Source organism: Cylas formicarius, unplaced genomic scaffold, assembly GCF_029955315.1.
Source record: "Cylas formicarius isolate icCylForm1 unplaced genomic scaffold, icCylForm1.1 PGA_scaffold_7__23_contigs__length_41026272, whole genome shotgun sequence".
NCBI classification, from domain to species: domain Eukaryota; kingdom Metazoa; phylum Arthropoda; class Insecta; order Coleoptera; family Brentidae; genus Cylas; species Cylas formicarius.
Genome location: NW_026844352.1, coordinates 6,879,797 through 6,899,213, shown reverse-complemented (window position 1 = coordinate 6,899,213; position 19,417 = coordinate 6,879,797). Strand labels below are relative to the sequence as shown.

The 19,417-nt window shown below is 35.1% G+C and overlaps 1 protein-coding gene across 2 annotated transcripts in view; it reads right to left on the bottom strand.

The window, feature by feature from the left end:
* The window catches only part of LOC132705337 (transcription factor AP-4), a 150,062-nt gene that overhangs the window by 12,557 nt on the left and 118,088 nt on the right, over positions 1-19,417 (bottom strand). For both annotated transcript variants that reach the window (XM_060675868.1, XM_060675869.1), the window contains exons 3-4: positions 5,145-5,507; positions 811-1,201 (exon numbers count right to left, since the gene is read on the bottom strand). In XM_060675868.1, the coding sequence (XP_060531851.1) occupies positions 811-1,201; positions 5,145-5,507 (754 nt within the window). The remainder of the gene's footprint in view (positions 1-810; positions 1,202-5,144; positions 5,508-19,417) is intronic.

The following is a 19,417-nucleotide window of genomic DNA, read 5'->3' as shown; positions in this document are numbered from 1 at the left end:
AATCGGCTGCTGGCAAAGGGGGTTTGGAGTTTTGTTTATACAATGATTTATACCGGCGCGGCGGTCGCGGTGACGGCCGATAAGAAATTCCTAGTTTTTTATGTATTAATTTCAATTTTATGAATTTTGATGAATCGTTTTTTTTTATAAATAGGATTAAGAGAATTGTAGGATATAATTACATAAATAATTTTTTTTCCGAGCGGGCATTAAATTTGGGGGTGCACGTGCACATGTGCACTTATGGAGGAACCGCCACTGCTCCCCAGTCTGAAGTAGGTAGCCGCAAATTTGGGGCACTTATTATGGTTTTTAATATTGCACGGAATTTCGCGGACACCGTGTACAATACTTAAAAACCGTAAATGCAAAAGTTTTACCTGTCTATATGGGCTATATCGTCATGTTAAATTATTGCCAATTTTCAATAATTGGGGGACCTATTTTTCAGTTTTTTTGAATTTGCGACACACTCTGTATATTTTTGAAAAATTGTCAAGAATAAAGGTTTATGCAGCCGTATCCTCTGCTTCTTCTGGTTCGAGATTTTTTTCGGTCTTGTAAACGGTTTTTGAAAAATGGTCTTTTTTGTAGACCCTTGCACATATGATTCTTAATTTTTTTAAAATACTTCTCATAATAATTTCAAATGCTCGTTGCTCAGTTAGAACAGCATTCTTGAACTATGTTCGTTTTGACATTTTTAACCTGAAATCACCGCAGCCTATAAATTGAATTTTTTTTTTTAATTTATACTCAGCCTGTGGAAGTTTCATTAAAAAAAAAAAAACAGTATCTTGCAACCGTTACCTTCCAAGTGCCTGATCGCTTCGACGATGGTCTCCAAGTTCTGTCGCGACGTGTTGCTGACGGCGTAAATCCTGCCCGCTGCTGCGGTGGTCACGTTGCTTTCATCTTGGGCGACCACGTTGCTGGAATTGTTCGGAGAAGGTAGCCTTTCGACTTCAACTTTCGGTTCGGCTTTGATCGCCGCCTCCAAAACGCTGGGCAAGCGTTGCTCGACGATACTCGTCGCTACCGGTATCGTCGTTTCCGGACTGGAACATCGGGACACGGGAGGCGAGCACACCACCGTCTGGGTGTGACCTACGGGCGGTAAACTGTCGGGGGCGACCAGCTGGAGACCGGCGATATCGTCCGTCTCCTCGGTAAGGAACTGTATTTGGGTCGACTGTATGGTCTGGAAATGTATTTATTAACATTTAATTTTTTATTAAGTAAGTTAATATCAATTAAAGTTCTATGGTTACCAGTTACCAACAATTTTTTTTAAATTTCATAAGAATATATTTCACGTTCTTTTTCTTTTTTCTTTTCTTTTTCTACCCACATTTTTTTTTATTTTCATAAGAATCTATATTTCCCGTTCTTCTGAGAGCACTGACGAAATATTAAGGTTCTATGGTTAAAAGTTACCAACATTTTTTTTTTAATTTCATAAGAATATATATTTCCGGTTCTATTGGCAGCAATTGCGAAATATTAAGGTTCTATGGTCAAAAGTTTCCAACATATTTTTTTTTAATTTCATAAGAATATATATTTCCCGTTCGTTTGGCAGCAATTACGAAATATTAAGGTCCTATGATAAAAATTTAGCAACATTTTTTTTTTAATTTCATAAGAATATATATTTCCCGATATTTTGGCACCAATTACGAAATATTAAGGTTCTATGGTTAAAAGTTTCCAACATATTTTTTTTTAATTTCATAAGAATATATATTTCCCGTTCGTTTGGCAGCAATTACGAAATATTAAGGTCCTATGATAAAAATTTAGCAACATTTTTTTTTAAATTTCATAAGAATATATATTTCCCGATATTTTGGCACCAATTACGAAATATTAAGGTTCTATGGTTAAAATTAACCAATATTTTTTTTTTAATTTCATAAGAATATATATTTCACGTTCTTTTGGCAGCAATTACCAAATATTTTAAACAATATAAACTATATGGTACCCTACACACGCCAAGTATTTGTCAGAACGCGCTTTTTGCAGGAAAATTCCTATTTTTTTGTTTTTGTACGCTCAGATATAAGGAACACGATGGGAATAGAAAAACGAAGAAAATTAGTATTTTTGTGCAAAGAATACAACGAAAATGCAGAAGGATAAAGCGTATATTATTATATTATTTGTCTTATTTTGTTAAGGAGTTGTGTTTTACTTTTTATTAAGGTTAGTTATTAAAATTTTTAAATGTGATCCTGCGTAGAAGATAAACGAACATTTTCACCTCGCATGTTTGCTCTATTTCTTTATACTAGATTTACGAAGAACTTTATAAGCAGATGAGGTTTTGACATGATGAGATATTTTAAGATGTTCAGATATAAAGTTGTGGTTATTGCAATCAGTGATGGGCAAACTGTGATTTTTATTAAACGACTCAAAAATCATGATTTTTTTAGTTTTTTAATTTTAATTGTCTTTTTTAATTTCAAGCTATAAACAATATAGTACGATATTACAACAGTACAAAATTTATGGTAATGTTTATAATTTTTAGATACTTGTTTTTTACGATACACAAAAAAAAGTTTTTTTTGTATTCATGTCGTATAATTTCTTCATCTTAAGAAAGAATGTACAAGATTTTCAACGCATTTAAAAAAAGTTACAGTATAAATTTAATAAAATCTAAATAAACCCTTTACTAATTTGTTGACTTTTAGATCTTGCTACTACATCGTTTGTCTCAAGCTACACGACACTCACGACAAAGAAAAAGTAGTATGTGACCTAATTTCTTCATGAAAATAATAATTATAATAATAATAATAATAATAATAAATAGCCCTTTTTAAAATACAACAAAAAGTATATACCACAATAGAGTCCCTTAAATCCACCTAAATTCACAATTTGATAATTTTAAGCAAATCAAAGGGGGACAAATGTAAAAAACGAAAGAAAAAAAATAGACACTGGAAAAAAACAAGATTGCTTTTGAAAAATCGTCACTGAGCGGGGCAAGTTCGTCGCAAATAGCGGGAATCAGCTTTTTATTTTAAAAAGAACCCGCTTCGCGGATTCTTGTAGGGACGCAATGTTTTTCTATCGTGCTCCTGCACACCACTATGGAACTTTCGCAAAATCGATGTAATTTGATTTTGAATACACCCTGTATAAAGTGTCCTTCATATCTCGTCGAACTTCAAAGTTACGGCACATTTCGGTAAATATTAAAATTTGTACTGGTAATTGCAATTTAAAATTGTATTTTATTAAATATCCTGCGCCCCCTGTATTACAGACGAAACCTTAAACTCTCTCCCGACACAGTTTACGATATTGTTCATATCAAATTATCACATATTTAAAAGTTGTTCATGTATCGCCAATAATTCAACCACAAAAGCGGAAATTTCTAGGATCTACTAGAATTTTTTGCCCACAAACGACGTACCTTGTATATAATTCTAACAATGTTCGAAACAGAGGATATAGCCCTAGATCTCCTTAGTTTCCTAGTATCCCAATTTTTCCAATGGAGTAAATGGTTTTCAAAAAACTACTTGTTTTCTGAAACTAGACAATACGTGGTAATAGTAAATGACGTCAATAACGTCATGGCGTCTAGATTGAGGGCGAGAAATGGTGATTTTCAATTTGATTTTTTCAAATATCTCGAACAGCGTATGTGATATACGAAAATCGTAAATACAAAAATTGTAGCCCTTGATACGGCCTATAACACTGTTTGAACGGATTAACTATTGTTTGTACGAATTTTGATTTACGGTTAATAATTTACTCTCTGAAAGAACAATTTTCAGGGTGTTTTAGATTTTTGTCCATAACTAAAACACCTTATATATAATCGAAAAAATGCGTGAAACAAAAGTTATAACGCCGGATCTCCCACGTATTACGGATGTAAAATTTTTCCGATCGGATGAATGGCTTTGGAGGAAAAGATGTTTTTCTGGATGCCAAAAATTACCACAAAAAAATTCAAAAAATAAAAAAATATACTTTATTTTATTGCTCCTAATTTAAAGAGTCTAAACGCGGGTCCAGACTTCTACTTCTCTCCCAAGTCGATAGCTGCAAATTTGGAGTACTTATTATGTTTTTAAATATTGCACGGAATATCGCCGAACACCCTATACAATACTTAAAAACCGTAAATATAAAAGTTTAAGCTGCCTATATGGATTATATCGTCATGTAAAAGAAACTGACATCTAAAAGACAGATTTGAAATTTTTCAATAAAAATGGGACCCATTTTTCAGTTTTTTTTTAATTTACGGCGCACCCTATATATTTTTGAAAAACTGTCAAGAATAAAAGTTTATGGAGTCGTTTCCTCTGCGTCTTCTGGTTCAAGAATTTTTTCGGTCTTGTAAACGGTTTTTGAAAAATGGTCTTTTTTGTAGACCCTTGCACATGCGATTTTTAATTTTTTTAAAATACTTCCCGACCCCCAGCCTTCCCATTTCCAATAGGTTCTGTCACAGGGCATAGCTGCATAGATGTGCCAAATATGAAGTCGATTGCTTCAAATTTCGGACACTTATCGTGTTTCATAGCAAGGTCCAACAAACAGTCGAAAATCGCGAAAATAAGATGGATACCGGCGTCCGATCAGGGCCATTTCTTAAAAGCTTATGTGCCTCGCGGAGGGTTAAAAAAAAGGCAAATTTCAATTTTGTACCTAAAACGGTTCGAAAGTTATTCAGGAAAAACCAAAAGACAAGAACGGAGAACGGACAGACAAAAAAAATTTTTTTTTCAACGGCGATCCCGTAGGACTTACCGTTACCAAGATATAAAATTTTTATACGAGCGCAGATACTTTCCAAAAATTCGATTTCATCGATTTTCGAAAGTAACATGGGCAATATTCAAAAACAATTAAAAGCAAAACAATAAGCAAAAAAATTAATAAATAAATACAAAATAAGCGGTTCTGCCTTTCTATAACTGCGCCAGCTGTTTTAATTTCTTCTTTTCTGTTATTTTTCGGCATTTATCTTCACCTAACATAAACGCGTGAAAAGCAATTTCTAAGAAAAACAAAAGTTGACTTCGGCCGTAAGCAACATAGTAGGCCTACATATCTTGAAAAGTTGAACATTTCAACTCGTGCGAGTCATGTAAAAATACCTGTTGTTGGTGAAATAGCTGTTGCTCGAGTTGCCTGACTTGGTCTTCCAAGAGCAGTCGCAGGTTTCTCTCTCGATCGAGGGCGATCTTCAGCTCGTTGGGAGATTCGGTAGCGCTGCCGCTGTTCACCGTCACCGCTATCAGTTTGACGGGCTCCGGTGACATCGAACCCAAGCCTTCGTCGGCAGACTCGGCCGATATGGCCGGCAAGATCAGCTCGGTTTTCATACGCTTCTTGGGCGGCAGCTCGCCGCCCTCATGCTGACCGAGCAATCGTTTCAATTGACAGTTTTGCGAGAGCAGACGCGTTTTCTCTTGCTCCAGCGAATAAATGTACTCGGCGGTCTGTTGTAGAATGGCGGCCTGCAACAAACACCTGAATTAGCCAAAACCGATAGTTTATAGGATACGTCTAGATACGTCTCTAGGCAAACGGCAACAATAATCGTCATAACGATATGGGATTTCAGAAAACTTGCACCGCGAATTGCCACACACCGCTTGTGCCACTGGATCTTTCGGCGGAATGAAATCTCAACTTCAAATCCACAAAAATAATTTGGTTATTGGAGTGTGAGGCCAAAATAAACAACGCAATCGACAACACCACAGATTCCAAGTAATTGACAGAACACGTTGACGTTGCCATCTTTCAAACGAGCACCCGCTGGCGGCTTCCGCCACCTAACCATAACAAAAGTGCGAAAAAGAATTAAATGTCTACGGCACGGTTAGGTGGCGCCACGGAATACGCATTTGTGACGCGATTTAAACGGGATTGGATTCCTTTATTCTCCAATACCAGGTTCATTTTCTCGCGACCGAAGTAAGCTACGGAAACGCAGAGAGAGAAGTCCGCCGCTTTGGTTTCATTTATGACACATGACCACTGACCACACTTCGTAGCTACCACAGACTTCAAAAATATTTTTATTTTGTCTACCAACCAAAGGAGCCGCTCAAAAGGCTTTTGCCTTTAAAAAGATCACTAATTCGCTGCCACATGTTTTTGGATAAGTCACAGTTACATTATTAAGCATTTATTTGTAAACACTTATTCGTCCTATGTACACAAACAAAATTTTACTTGGCCCTGAAAAATTTTTTCTTTTGCAATATTCCCAGACAGAGGCGCTTGGTCGCTAGGTACGTTTTCGCGTTTTACAACATAGATGGCGCGGCTAGCAGAAATAATAATATTAAACCATAGCTTTAAACTTATCTGATGTTTTTAAATAGGATTTATTTGTATTTTATATTTTTAAATATGCAATCAAAGAAAAGTGATTGTTTCAAAATACCGACGTCTTCAACGATGTTTATATCGGGTAAGTTGTTGCACTAATAACTATAAAAAAATTTTGTTCTTTGGTACTAGAGGCCTTAAATAAGAAAAATTAATTTTGATATTATAATCTTACGGTGGACCCGATGAAAAGCTGTTTCGGATAAAATATCGCATTTATAAAATCTAATACTAAAAAACGAAATGATGGCGTCGAAATACGTCAGCTACTAGATTTCGGGGAAAAATGACGTTAAAAATTTGCACGCAATAAATGCGGTTTTAAGGCGTTTCGTCAAAGTACTTGAACTCGTTGCGCGGGTGGCACACGGGTAGCGAAAAAGTAGCGACGCATCGGTCGCTAACCAAAGATTAACAGTTCCGAAACTGGTCAAAAATATGCGCGTTTATCTCGAAGGTATTATCTCACGCCGCCGCCGCCGCCGCCGCGTTGTCGTCACGTTACAGCGAGCACACGTATGGAAAAAATCGCAAGGTGAGTCTCGCCCTGACCGGCATATTCTAAAAATAGAACGCCTCGTAGTATCGCAAACACGCGGTTGTTATCCGAGGCGGCGGAGGGATCGGAAACTAGTAGTACGGCCGCGACGTGGCGCCACCCCACGCTGACCGCGGCGGAATTCGACACTAACGGAGCAATGCACGCCGATCGGTTGCCGGGCAACGCGCGGTCGGGGGGGTCGAGGGGGGTGGAGGGGTAGGTGCGCCCAGGCTGGCGTGTACTATACGCTTCTCTTTTTTTGTTCCTCTCGTTCGTCTACGAGACTCCGCGACGTTGTCGCTTTTCCGATATCGAAGACCATTTGAATCTGCTGGTCGTTTCGATGCTGTGAGAAGACGCATTAACTAACGACATTTTAGTATAATCTAACCTAGAAACGAGACCACCAGATCAGAAAAAAAATTACTCTTCTTCATCAGATGAATCGGAACTGAGTGGGCGTAATCAGGTAATGGAACAGTTTCGAGTTTAAAATAAATTTCTGGCGGTTCAGCATTAGATTTAGGTATAACCTCCGCTTTCTTCCAGCGTTGAATAATCGTTTTTACTGTGCATTTCGAAGAAGTTATTTTACGAGAATATAACAATGTCGCGTCGAAATAATTTGTCGCTTGATGGCAAAGCAGGTTGTGAAAAATCTGTATGAAACTTTTAGTCAGTAGAACAAGACGCTTTAATAGTGGAGAATTGAAGAAAATGAAGTGATTTTCAAACTCACCATATAGACAATAGCGATTATATATTGTCTTTATCAAAGGGAAGTTGGCCTACCTTGGCTAATCTGAAAAAGCAGCCAGAAGAAGATAAAACCAATATAAATATAAGCCGTGCTTTGTAAAATGTACCACAAATAGACAAAAGTCAAGTAGTAATGGAATCACACAGAATTATGTTCAATAAATTAAAAGATAAACAACAGATCCGATGAAAGCAACCAAAAAGGGTATAAGCAACACAAATCTTATTATAATTATAAATCAATGACGACTCTGATAGTAAAACAGAATTAGATGTATACATTTAGAATAAAATATATCCCTAGCTATAAATTTATTGTATATATTCAATGTAATTTTTTTTTCGAAAGTATCTGCGCTCGTATAAAAATTTTATAACTCGGTAACGGTAAGTCCTATAGAATCGTCGTTGGTACGAACAAAAAATTTTTTGTCTGCGTTCTCCGTTCTTGACTTTTGGTTTTTCTTGAATAACTTTCGAACCGTTGGAGCTACAAAATTGAAATTTGCCTCCTTTTTAACCCTCCACGAGGCACATAAGCTTATAAGAAATGGCCCTCATCCGACGCCGGCATCCATTTTTTTTCGCGATTTTCGACTGTTTTTTGGACTTTGCTATGAAACACGATAAGTGTCTGAAATTTGAAGCAATCGACTTCATAATTGCCACATATATGCAGCTTTGTCCCGTGACGGAACCTGTTGAAAATGGGAGGGCTGGGTCAGGAAGTATTCTAAAAAAGTAAAACATCATTTTTCAAAAACTGTTTACGAGACCAAAAAAATTCTTGAACCAGAAGACGCAGAAAATCGGCTCCATAAACTTTAATATTTGACAATTTTTCAAAAATATACAGGGTGCGCCGCAAATTCAAAAAAATTAATTAAGGTTTTCACCTATTGTATAGGACCTATATTCTGTGCTAAATGAGAAATGTGTTAAGTGACCTAAATTTGCAGATATCAACTTCAAATTTAGCATAGAAGTAAAAGTCCGTGTCCACATTTAAACGGTAGAAATTGGGCGCAATCAAATTTTACCAAGTAATTTTTAAAAATGTTTGAAAAAAACTTTTTATTGATTATAGATTAGATTAGACGCAGAAAATTGTTCTTTTACAGGGTACATTATTAGTGTCATAGGCCGCATCAAGACCTATAATTTTTGTATTTACGGTTTTCGTCTATCACATACGCTGCTAGGGATATTTGAAAAAATCCATATTGAAGTAGTTATTTCGGGGGCTGTCAAGACGCGATGACGTCATTGATACGGCGCACTGCATGGTTTCAAAAAAACTTATTTTTTCGAAAACCATTTGCTATTTTCACAAAATTCTTGAACCAGGAAACGTGGAAAATCCAGGGCTATAACCTCTATTTCGAACAATGATTGTATCATATACAGGGTGTGTTGTTTATGGGCAAAAAATCCAAACTATCCTAAAAATTTCCGTTTTTGTGGATAAATTAATGTGGATAAATGGAAAACCGTTAAAGATGGGATAAATTTATTTGAACAGTATCGTAAACCGTGTCGAGAAAGAGATTCAGGTTGCGTCAATTATACGGGGCGCGATATATTTGAAAAAATATCATTCGACAACACTATTATTTGTGCAAATTTTAATATTTACCGATGTTTGCTGTAACTTTTGAAGTTCGACGAGTTGTGATGGCTTTTACCACGGTCCACGGTACCGTAAAATATTGGACGCCACAACGGCTGCCACGCAACTTTAACTATTTATTGCGATTTAACGTGTTTTCATATATAACCACCCGTTCTAGTAAAATTAAAAAAAAATGGGCCAGTTCCCTATTTCTCTAACTGGACTTTGATATTCAGCGCTCGTAGCTTTGTCGTTTAGCACGCAATATTCCCGGCAACGCGACGATTTAAAAGGCGAAAAGCTCAACCTGCCGTACAATCAGCTGGAACCGTGAAACCGTATCAAACAATAAGGCGGCTGCGGCGGCAGCTGTCATCGCGGCTGCAACGTAATCATCGAGGGACGTCCCGATCGTAGCAGGCCTCGCTCGTAAAACGTTCGGCCGGAAACGAACCAGATGGCGTGGTCGAAGTTTCGCGTCTCGTGTCAAAATCGGGAACACAACAAATGGTTGAATGTTCAAATTGTCGAAAATCCCGAACTGCGTTCGGTCCCGTTTCGGAATGTCTCGGTGAGTCTCGTCTCGCGAGGCATCTCGATGTAGCAGACGGTCAAATGGTATAGTTTGTAATTTGACAGTCGATACTAGATACATATAATCCGAATACGAATTAGGAAAAGGGTGCTTGTTTTAAAGATACAGGACGTACATCGGCTGCTAAATCCGTATAGGACAATTCCTATGCATATGATCAATTATTATTTCCAATAAAATATAGGTTAATTTTATTGAAGAGTGCTGCAACCCGCATTCAAAAGAATATTTTTTATTATCCCGTGAGTATTTTTTAAATCTACAGCATCGTGGCTAGAAATGTCCCCACCAAATCTTTTGTTGTTGCATTGGTGTAGCAGAAAATATTTGTATTGATTGTTCTCTTTTATGATGTAAAACTGTTGAAATGGGTGAAATGAAACAAAAATTTTAAGCACAAGCATTTTAATAGTCTCTTTTAAGACTATAGATTATATTCGCGGTACAAAAAATTTTTGTTTCATTTCAACCATTTGAACAGTTTTACATTATAAAAGATAACATCAGTACAAATGTTTCTGGGCCGCTCTGGGGCAGTGACGCTGTAAATTTCAAGTATTTTTATGTGATTCTCATGTGGACATGGAAACGCTCCACCTTATTTGTAAAGTAGTCTAGGGGTAGGGGCCCATAAATGTGTGTTACCCCACGGCTCACTCGCAACTGGCTAGGACAAATTACACAGTGAATTCAGTCAGCTTTTAATCAGTTTTCTTGAATGAATTTTGTTTTGGACGTTGTCATTCATAAATTTGATTTGAAAGACGTCAACTTTTACCATAGCCGGAGGTTGTAATAAATAGGGGGCGATAATGACAACAAAATATTGAAAAAATACTCACGGGTTAATAAAAAACATTCTTTTGAATGCGGGTTGCAGCACCCTTCGATAAAATTAACGTATATTTTTTCGGAAAAAATAATTTATTGATCGTATGCATAGGAATTCATGTGTCCTGTGGGAGTTTAGCTCCCGATGTACGTCTTGTATTTCTAAAACAAGCACCGTTTTCCTAATTCGTATTCGGATTATATCTATCTAGTATCGACTGTCAAATTACAAAGTGTGCCAATTTGACCTTCTGCTACATCGACATCCCTCGCGAGGCGAAACTCACCGAGACTTTCCGAAACGGGATTTTCGACCATTTGCTACCATCGGGGAAATCCAACTAATATACGACCGCCCGCCGAAGCGGAAAGAACAACGGAACGGAGCGCCAGTCTATTTCTATTTTTAAATCCCAGAGGCGGTACCGCCACGATTCCCCCCCCCCCCCCCACCCAACACACACACACACCACGGCCCAACCACTCGGTTTTGACCTTGGCCTCGGGCGCCATACGAACAACGAGCCGACTTGATTTCCACGAGTTTTTTTTTTTGTTGTTTCGGAGAATCAGCTGTTCACTAGGAACGCGCGTTCCTAACGTTCGAAATTTTGTTTCTTAAACGACGGACTTTTAACGATAGACGCGCCGAAGTTTGAAATATCGCCTAGCGCGACGTTGCCGTCTATCCCCAAAGTTGCGGAAGGTGGAGAATTAGACTAAGCGGATCAAGAAAGCATATTTTCCGAGAGACCTAGTAAAATCACGTCACAATAGTTGAAATGTGAGAAAAGGAGCGACTCCCATAATTGTTTCTTTATTTTAAAATTTATAATATGCTTGTTACTGTACAAGATTTTTGAAGTAAGGTGACTTTTATAAATGGGGTAATTGTTACGTTGGTACACATATCCCTAGCATATGTTCACAGCTTCAGCCAGCTTGTAAGTTTAATTTTTTTTGTAAAAAAAATGGCATACACTGCTGCAAAACGATGTCAATGATGATCCTGATTTGCTCAAGAAGGTCATAACTGGAGACGAATCATGGGTCATGTCATCAATATACTTAGGAGCAGATGTAACAAGCCATCGAGATATTTACCAAGAGACGATATACCAGCAGCAGCCACAGCAGGTGCATTAAGGGATATAGTGTAGAGAAATAAACATCTAGGAAAAGAAACGAAAACAAGAATCTATAAAACATGTATAAGACCAATACATCGTATGCCACTGAAACCAGAGCCAATGCGAACCAATGCAAAGAAAACCAACCAAGCGCTAAGAACAACTGAAATGAAAACATTAAGGAAAGACTAGACGAGACCATGTAAGAAATGAAGATAACCGGCAACAATATAATATTCAAGATATAGTAAGATGAGGACGAGAGAGAAGAAAAAATTGGACTCAACGCGTAAACAGAATGGAAGAGCACATATTAGCGAAGATCACAAGAGATGGAAAACCCGAGGGGAAAAGATCAAGACGAAGACCACAAAAAAGATGGCAAGATAGCTGGTCATTAGAGTCACAAATAAGATTAAATATTACCCAGTAAATACAAGTCATTCGACTTAACGTAGGAATAAGAAGCAGAAGAAGAATAATAATAAATTGCCTTTATTGTTGTATATTGTTATATACAAATATATAGTAGAGAAGAAGCGAAGTCTAGCAAAAGCTACTCCACTTAACCATTCAAATGTTTAAATTGAAAACTAAATAGGATGTTATAATTACATTGATAAATTAAATATAGTATAATAGATAAATGTAATAGTAATATGGGACAATAGAAAGATACTAAAAGTAAAAATAAAAAGAATAACATTAAAAATCAAACAGCTGTTTCGATTTTTTGGCAATCTATATTTATTAATACTATCAAGACATGGGTTATAGAGGACTAAACCATGAAACCAACCAAACCAACAAAGATACATATTCCACGAATCTAAGTCTACAATCAAATATAACACCAAGGTTTTTATTACAATTCACAATTTTCAAACGTTCACTGTTAATTAACAAATACATTTGGGAGAAAAGAACATTACACTGCATTTTTTAGCATTAAGAATATAGAAATAAGTTATGCAAATCCAAATTGATATAAATTGAAGCAATATCAAATAATTTTGGATCGGAGGAGAAAAATAAGCTGGGTGTCATCAGCAAATGAATGGAAATTGAAATATTCCAGGGATTTATAAATAACAGAAATATAAATTAAGAATAATATAGGTCCAAGAGCAGAACATTGCGGTACACCTGATGAAACAGGGAGAAATTCGGAACTTACATTGTCAAGGGTAACTTCCGGATTTCTGTTAGCTAAGTAGTTTTCAAAAAATCGAATCGAAACATCATCGAAGCCATAGTAACTCAATTTGGCGCACAAAAGTTTATGGTCAAGCCGATCAAAGGCTTTAGAGTAATCTAAAGATATAAGTGCAGTCGCAAGACCATTATCGAAAGAACTAATAATGTGATCATTGATGTGTAAAAGTAGACTGCTGGTACTAAAACTTTTACGAAATACAGATTGACTGTTAGTGACAATATGATTAGAAATAACATAATCATAAATTTGTATATTCATGACTTTCTCCAAAACTTTAAAGAAGGTTGACAGAATACTGATTGGACGAAGGTCTGAGAACTGGCTGGGATTATTATTTTTTAATACTAGGAAAATTGCCTACTTCCCAAACAGCAATTAATAATATGTGTAACGTATGGCGCGGTAATATGGAGGGTCATCTGAAGCATTCTAGCAGGTACACAATCAACAACAGCAGAATTTGACTTAAAGTTTGAAATAATCGCTTTAATTGAGTCAATGGTTGCGAGTTTAAATGCAAATGATGCTTTCTAGTTGACCTTGCGATTTTTATAGAAAGAAGTGGTTTCGGGGTAATTGTTAATATTGCTAAAAACAGAAGTAAAATAATGATTAATATCACTGGGATTTTTTAAGTGGTGTTTCCAAAGTCGGTCATTTACAACATTTAAACATATTTCAAGTTTTCCATATCTGTTTAGAATTCCTAGAATCGAAATTGTACGACAAATACGCCGAATTTGTTTAGGTATGGTCTGTTCATAGATATAAGAAATTGATTGATTAGAATGGGATTATCCAAGGGTGGTCATTAACAACAATGCAACAAGATTATTACCTAAAGTTTCGGAATTTAAATTCAGGTAAAATTGTGGTCCGTAATAGAAAATTATTTTATACCTACCTGTGTTTAATATTCTCTGGTTTGGTATACTACTTAATTTAAGTTTATTAGTAATCATTCTTATTTCGTGTGTAATACAGCGTGTGCGAATTATGCAAAATAATGTGCGAGTCTAGTATATATCAGGAGATGCTGCCGCCGAAATGTAGAAAACCCAATTCTATTGAGACTAAGGAAGTTATAAACAATGTTTATTTGACTCTCATTGAACGTGGTGCCAGCAAGCAAGCATCTTTAGGAGAAATGGCCACATTGACGAAAATTCCAACATCAACTGTATGGAAAATTGTGAATAATCCCATTTCAGCGAGAAAAAAAAGAAGCGATGCTGACATTTTCTCCAGTGTAGATGAAAGTGATCAAGATATAATACCTCGTAAAATTTACCAGTTATACGACGAAAAGGGTTGGGTTGACTCAACTGATAAGTGTAAAACAAACGCGCCATCAAGAAGAGGTAAAAGAATAACTATTTTGCATGCTGGCTCTAAAGATGGTTGGATTCCAAATGGACTTTCTCTGTCTGCGAAAAATATTAAAGATTCTTTCTGGATTACCATGAAGACACCACCGCTGATTTATTTGAAAGATGGTTTAAAAACCAACTAGTTCCAAACATTCCCCCTAACAGCATCATTGCAATGGACAATGCAAGTTATCACAGTAGACAGTTGACTAAAACCTCTTCCTCATGTGACACAAAAGCAACCATCCAAAACTACATGCATAATAACGACATTTATTTTCACGAAGATTATACCAAAAAGCAATTAATTGAGGTTCTACAAAGCTTGAACTTACAAAAGGAGTACGTCTGTGATAATTATGCAAAAAATTTAGGGCATACAGTTTTAAGGCCTTACCACTGTATATTTAATCCCATTGAACATGTTGGGCACCAACTGAAATCTACCATTAGTCGTAACAATGTTTTTCCCCGTGTTAACTCCAATGTCCTCAAACTTATAGAAACCGAAGTTTTTAACATCCCTCCACAAAGTTGGGTAAATTCTGTTAAACATATAGAAAAAGCAGAACAATCGTATACCCATATTGCAAATAATATAGAGCAAATAATAATTAGAACAGGCGATAATAGCGATAGTGACACTGATATATTATGTGAATAATTTTAAGTACTTTAAGTGGGTAATAAAAATAATTTGTAATTTTATTTTAGATTTAAATATAAATACATACATAAATAAATATATATTGTTTAGTACCTTTCCTAACAAAACCCCAAATAATTAAATTCTAAGCAAAGTACGGACCTGTTCGGTCATATTTCATTCTTACAGCTTGCCCGGGTCTTTCCTTAATTCGTATCAGTTAGTCACTTTCTGATATCTATGAACAGACTTTACTGCACTTGCATTCCTTATTTCCTTATAAGCAGCCATATATTTGGATTTTTTAAACTCTCATCATTTCACGAATAGTATGTGTTGACCAAGGAGGATAGATTTTGGTTATCTTAGAAACGACAAAAGGAGCTTGTTTATCAAACAATAAAGTGTCTTAGCTTGAAGTTATGCCCCGTTTGCGAGAAGCAATACGAAGAAAGCGTAAAAAAAAATTCATGGATTTTACATCACGACCATGCAACTGCTCACTCATCGTTGCTTGTGTCTAACTTTTTGGCCAAAAACAAAACCACAATCATGCCTCGGCCACCATATTCGCCGGATATGGCCCCCTGCGACTTTTCCTGTTCCCAAACCTTAAGAAACCAATGAAAGGATGGAGGTTTGGAACGAAGGAAACAAAGTGCTTCTAGGATTGGAAAAACCGTTGGCACAAGTGTAGGGGAGTATTACTTTCAAGGGGACAACATTTATTTTGATAAATAAATAAATACTTTTTGATAAAACTTAAAAGTCGCTTTACTTTTTCAACACATCTCGTATACAGGGCATTTGCATTCTTTTTTTTTAATTTAATTAGAAATGATTCGAGATTGAAACTATAATTAAGAAATCAGTGGCGTTCAATCAATATCATCAATCATCAATATCTGCCAAAACAGACATGTGAAATTCAGTACGCCCGCCACTGGTGTATTTTAAAACAACTATGGTTCATTAAATAATGCCTCTTGATACATGAGTGCCAAATTTCATTAAAATATCTAAAGCGGTATTACAGATATTAAAAAAATATATATTATATTTTTGAAAACTTTACCACCTTGTATCTCACAAGTTAGGACATACGTTCAGATGAAGTGTTGTTTTTGAAATGGACGAGAATTGACCACAACTTCTACTTCTATACTACCAATTTTTGTAATAAAAGCTGCATATACGAAATGATATAAAATTAAATCCCAAACCAAATAAAAGTGCCAAAAGGTGTTTTTTTTTAATTACAAAAAAACATTTTTTTTTATGGTCATTTGTGGCCACCTTGTGAAAAATCCCATAGATAGGTAAAAACATTAAATAAAAATCACTTCCACGGATGCATGTTTTTAAAAATTTTTGTAAAAAACACATTTTTCCAAAAACCTGGATTTCCCCAAAAAATCGAAAAGTTATTTTTTCTTAAAAACTACTTAAAATTTCGTGTGCCAAAACCAAGCGAATAATTAGAATTGTTTAAAATATTCATAGCATTCAAATTGGTTATTGTTCCGTATATATAAAATTATATGCTTAGGATCAAATCCTTTTGTCATACGTATTGAGATAAGATATTATACGAGCATCCTAGGTGTATTACGGTCCATACTAGCAACCAATAATTTATTATGATGTTTAAAAAAAAAAACAACCTTTGCGAGAGTTTTTTTGTAACAATTTTATAGTTTTTTTGTAGTGTTTTATTTTTATATTACCCAATAACATCTGTGACGTTTTAAAGTACCGCATTTAATGATCTCTTTTTCTCTCTCCACACAACTCGCTGCTATAAAACATCTGCACAGCTGTGTCTTACTCGTGATGCGGCAGCTGCGTCATACTTTCCTGCAGGTCCATTTAAACTTCCACGTGCATCATCTCCGCCGAGTTGTTTTCCCAACTGGCTTCATTTATGGTCGTTTTAAAGTTCCCCACGTGATTCGGATGGAATCTCCGAATATGCTCGCGCTAACAACCCGCATTTCCGTAAAAAAATATATTTGAAGAGTTATTATAAGAGAATTTTCTTTTTACCACTTTAGAATTTACTTCAAACACCGTGGTAAACATATCATCGCATCAACTTGCTGAGACAGAAAATTCTCAATTTTTGCGAAAGGTTCCAACTTTGTTCTTATCCCACGTATATCCAAAATTTATAACTTCTGGAAAATAAGTCGAAATTTTTGAGTCAATTCATAGTTTCTAGAAGACAAGTCATAATTTCTGAATTAATTCATAACTTTTGTAAAACAATTTCGAATTATAATATAATAATATTAATAGGAAATATGTCAGAATCTCTGAGTTTTTAAAGTAATTCATAGCTTTTAGAAAATACGTATGAATTTCTGTAAATGTTTCAGACTTTCTGAATTAATTCAGAATTTCTGGAAAACAAGTCGGAATTGCTGAAAAATACGTCATAATTTCTGAATTAAATCATAACTTCTGGAAAATAAGTTGTAATTTCTGAATTAATTCATAATTTCTAAAAAACAATTTAATTTTTAAACTAATTCCTAGCATTTAGAAAATAAGTATATTTTTCTGGAAATATGACAGAATTTCTGACTTAATTCAGAATTTCTGGAGACCAAGTCAGTATTGCTGGAAAATACGTTACAATTTCTGAATTAAATCATAACTTCTGGAAAATAAGTTGTAATTTCTGAGTTAATTCATAATTTCTAAAAAAACAATTTAATTTTTAAACTAATTCATAGCATTTAGAAAATAAGTATGGTTCTCTGGAGATATGACAGAATTTCTGACTTAATTCAGAATTTCTGGAAAACAAGTCAGTATTGCTGGAAAATACGTTATAATTTCTGAATTAAATCATAACTTCTGGAAAATAAGTTGTAATTTCTGAGTTAATTCATAATTTCTAAAAAACAATTTAATTTTTAAACTAATTCATAGCTTTTAGAAAATACGTATGGTTTTCTGAAAATATGAAAGAATTTCTGACTTAATTCAAAATTTATGGAAAACAAGTCCCAATTGCTGGAAAATATTTCAGAATTTCTGAATTAAATCATAATTTCTGGAAAATAAGTTGTAATTTCTGAGTTCATTCATAATATCTAAAAAAACAATTTAATTTTTAAACTAATTCATATCTTTTAGAAAATACATATGGTTTTCTAGAAATATGACAGAATTTTTGACTTAATTCAAAATTTATGGAAAACAAGTCAGAACTGCTGGAAAATACGTCATAATTTCTGAATTAAATCATAACCTCTGGAAAATAAGTTGTAATTTCTGAAAACAAGTCAGAATTGCTGGAAAATACGTCATAATTTCTGAATTAAATCATAACCTCTGGAAAATAAGTTGTAATTTCTGAGTTAATTTATAATTTCTAAAAAACAATTTAATTTTTAAACTAATTCATAGCTTTTAGAAAATACGTATGGTTTTCTGGAAATATGACAGAATTTCTGACTTAATTGAAAATATGTGGAAAACAATTGAGGATTGAGAATTAAATCATAACTTCTGGAAAATAAGTTGTAATTTCTGAGTTAATTCATAATTTCTAAAAACCAATTTAATGTTAAACTAATTCATAGCTTTTAAATAATACGTATGATTTTCTGCAAATATGACCGAATTTCTGACTTAATTCAGAATTTCTGGAAATATGTCGGAATTTCTGAGCAAATTCAGAATTTCGGGAAAACAAATCAGAATTGAGGGAAAATACGTCGTAATTTCTGAGTTAAAATTCTTAATCTCTAAAAATCAATTCATAATTTATGAATGAATTCATCATCCCTGTATAGAGAAGCGAATCTCGGACACATTCTATGTCCCAAAAATGTCATTTAAATACTAATATATTGGTTTTTTGGTTGCATTTTTACTTATTAATGTTCACTAAGGACTGACCGACGAAAAAGTTAACAAATAAAAAAAACGACCTCGAAGCTAAAACCGAAGAGAAACCCGACCGACATTGAAGAGAGATAATAAAATAGACAGCCTCGCGAAGTGCATTCTACGATTCGGTAAAATATTTGCACTGAGTCGGTTCGCGCGTATTACGTCACGCATTCCGACGGTCGTTTGCCCCGTCGAGCGTCGCTCGCGTACGTCCATCTTTGTCCGTTTACCGAACGCGAAAAGAGACGGAAAAAGTGAACTCGCGCAAAGTCGCCTTTTAAACCCCAGCCAGAAACGCGAAAACAAATTGCGTATATAGATAAACACTTTGCATCGGAATGCGGTTCGAGATGTTAGGAATTTCGAGTTTCCTGTCCGATGCGTCCAGCGATTCTGACCTTTAAGGAATCGGAACGAG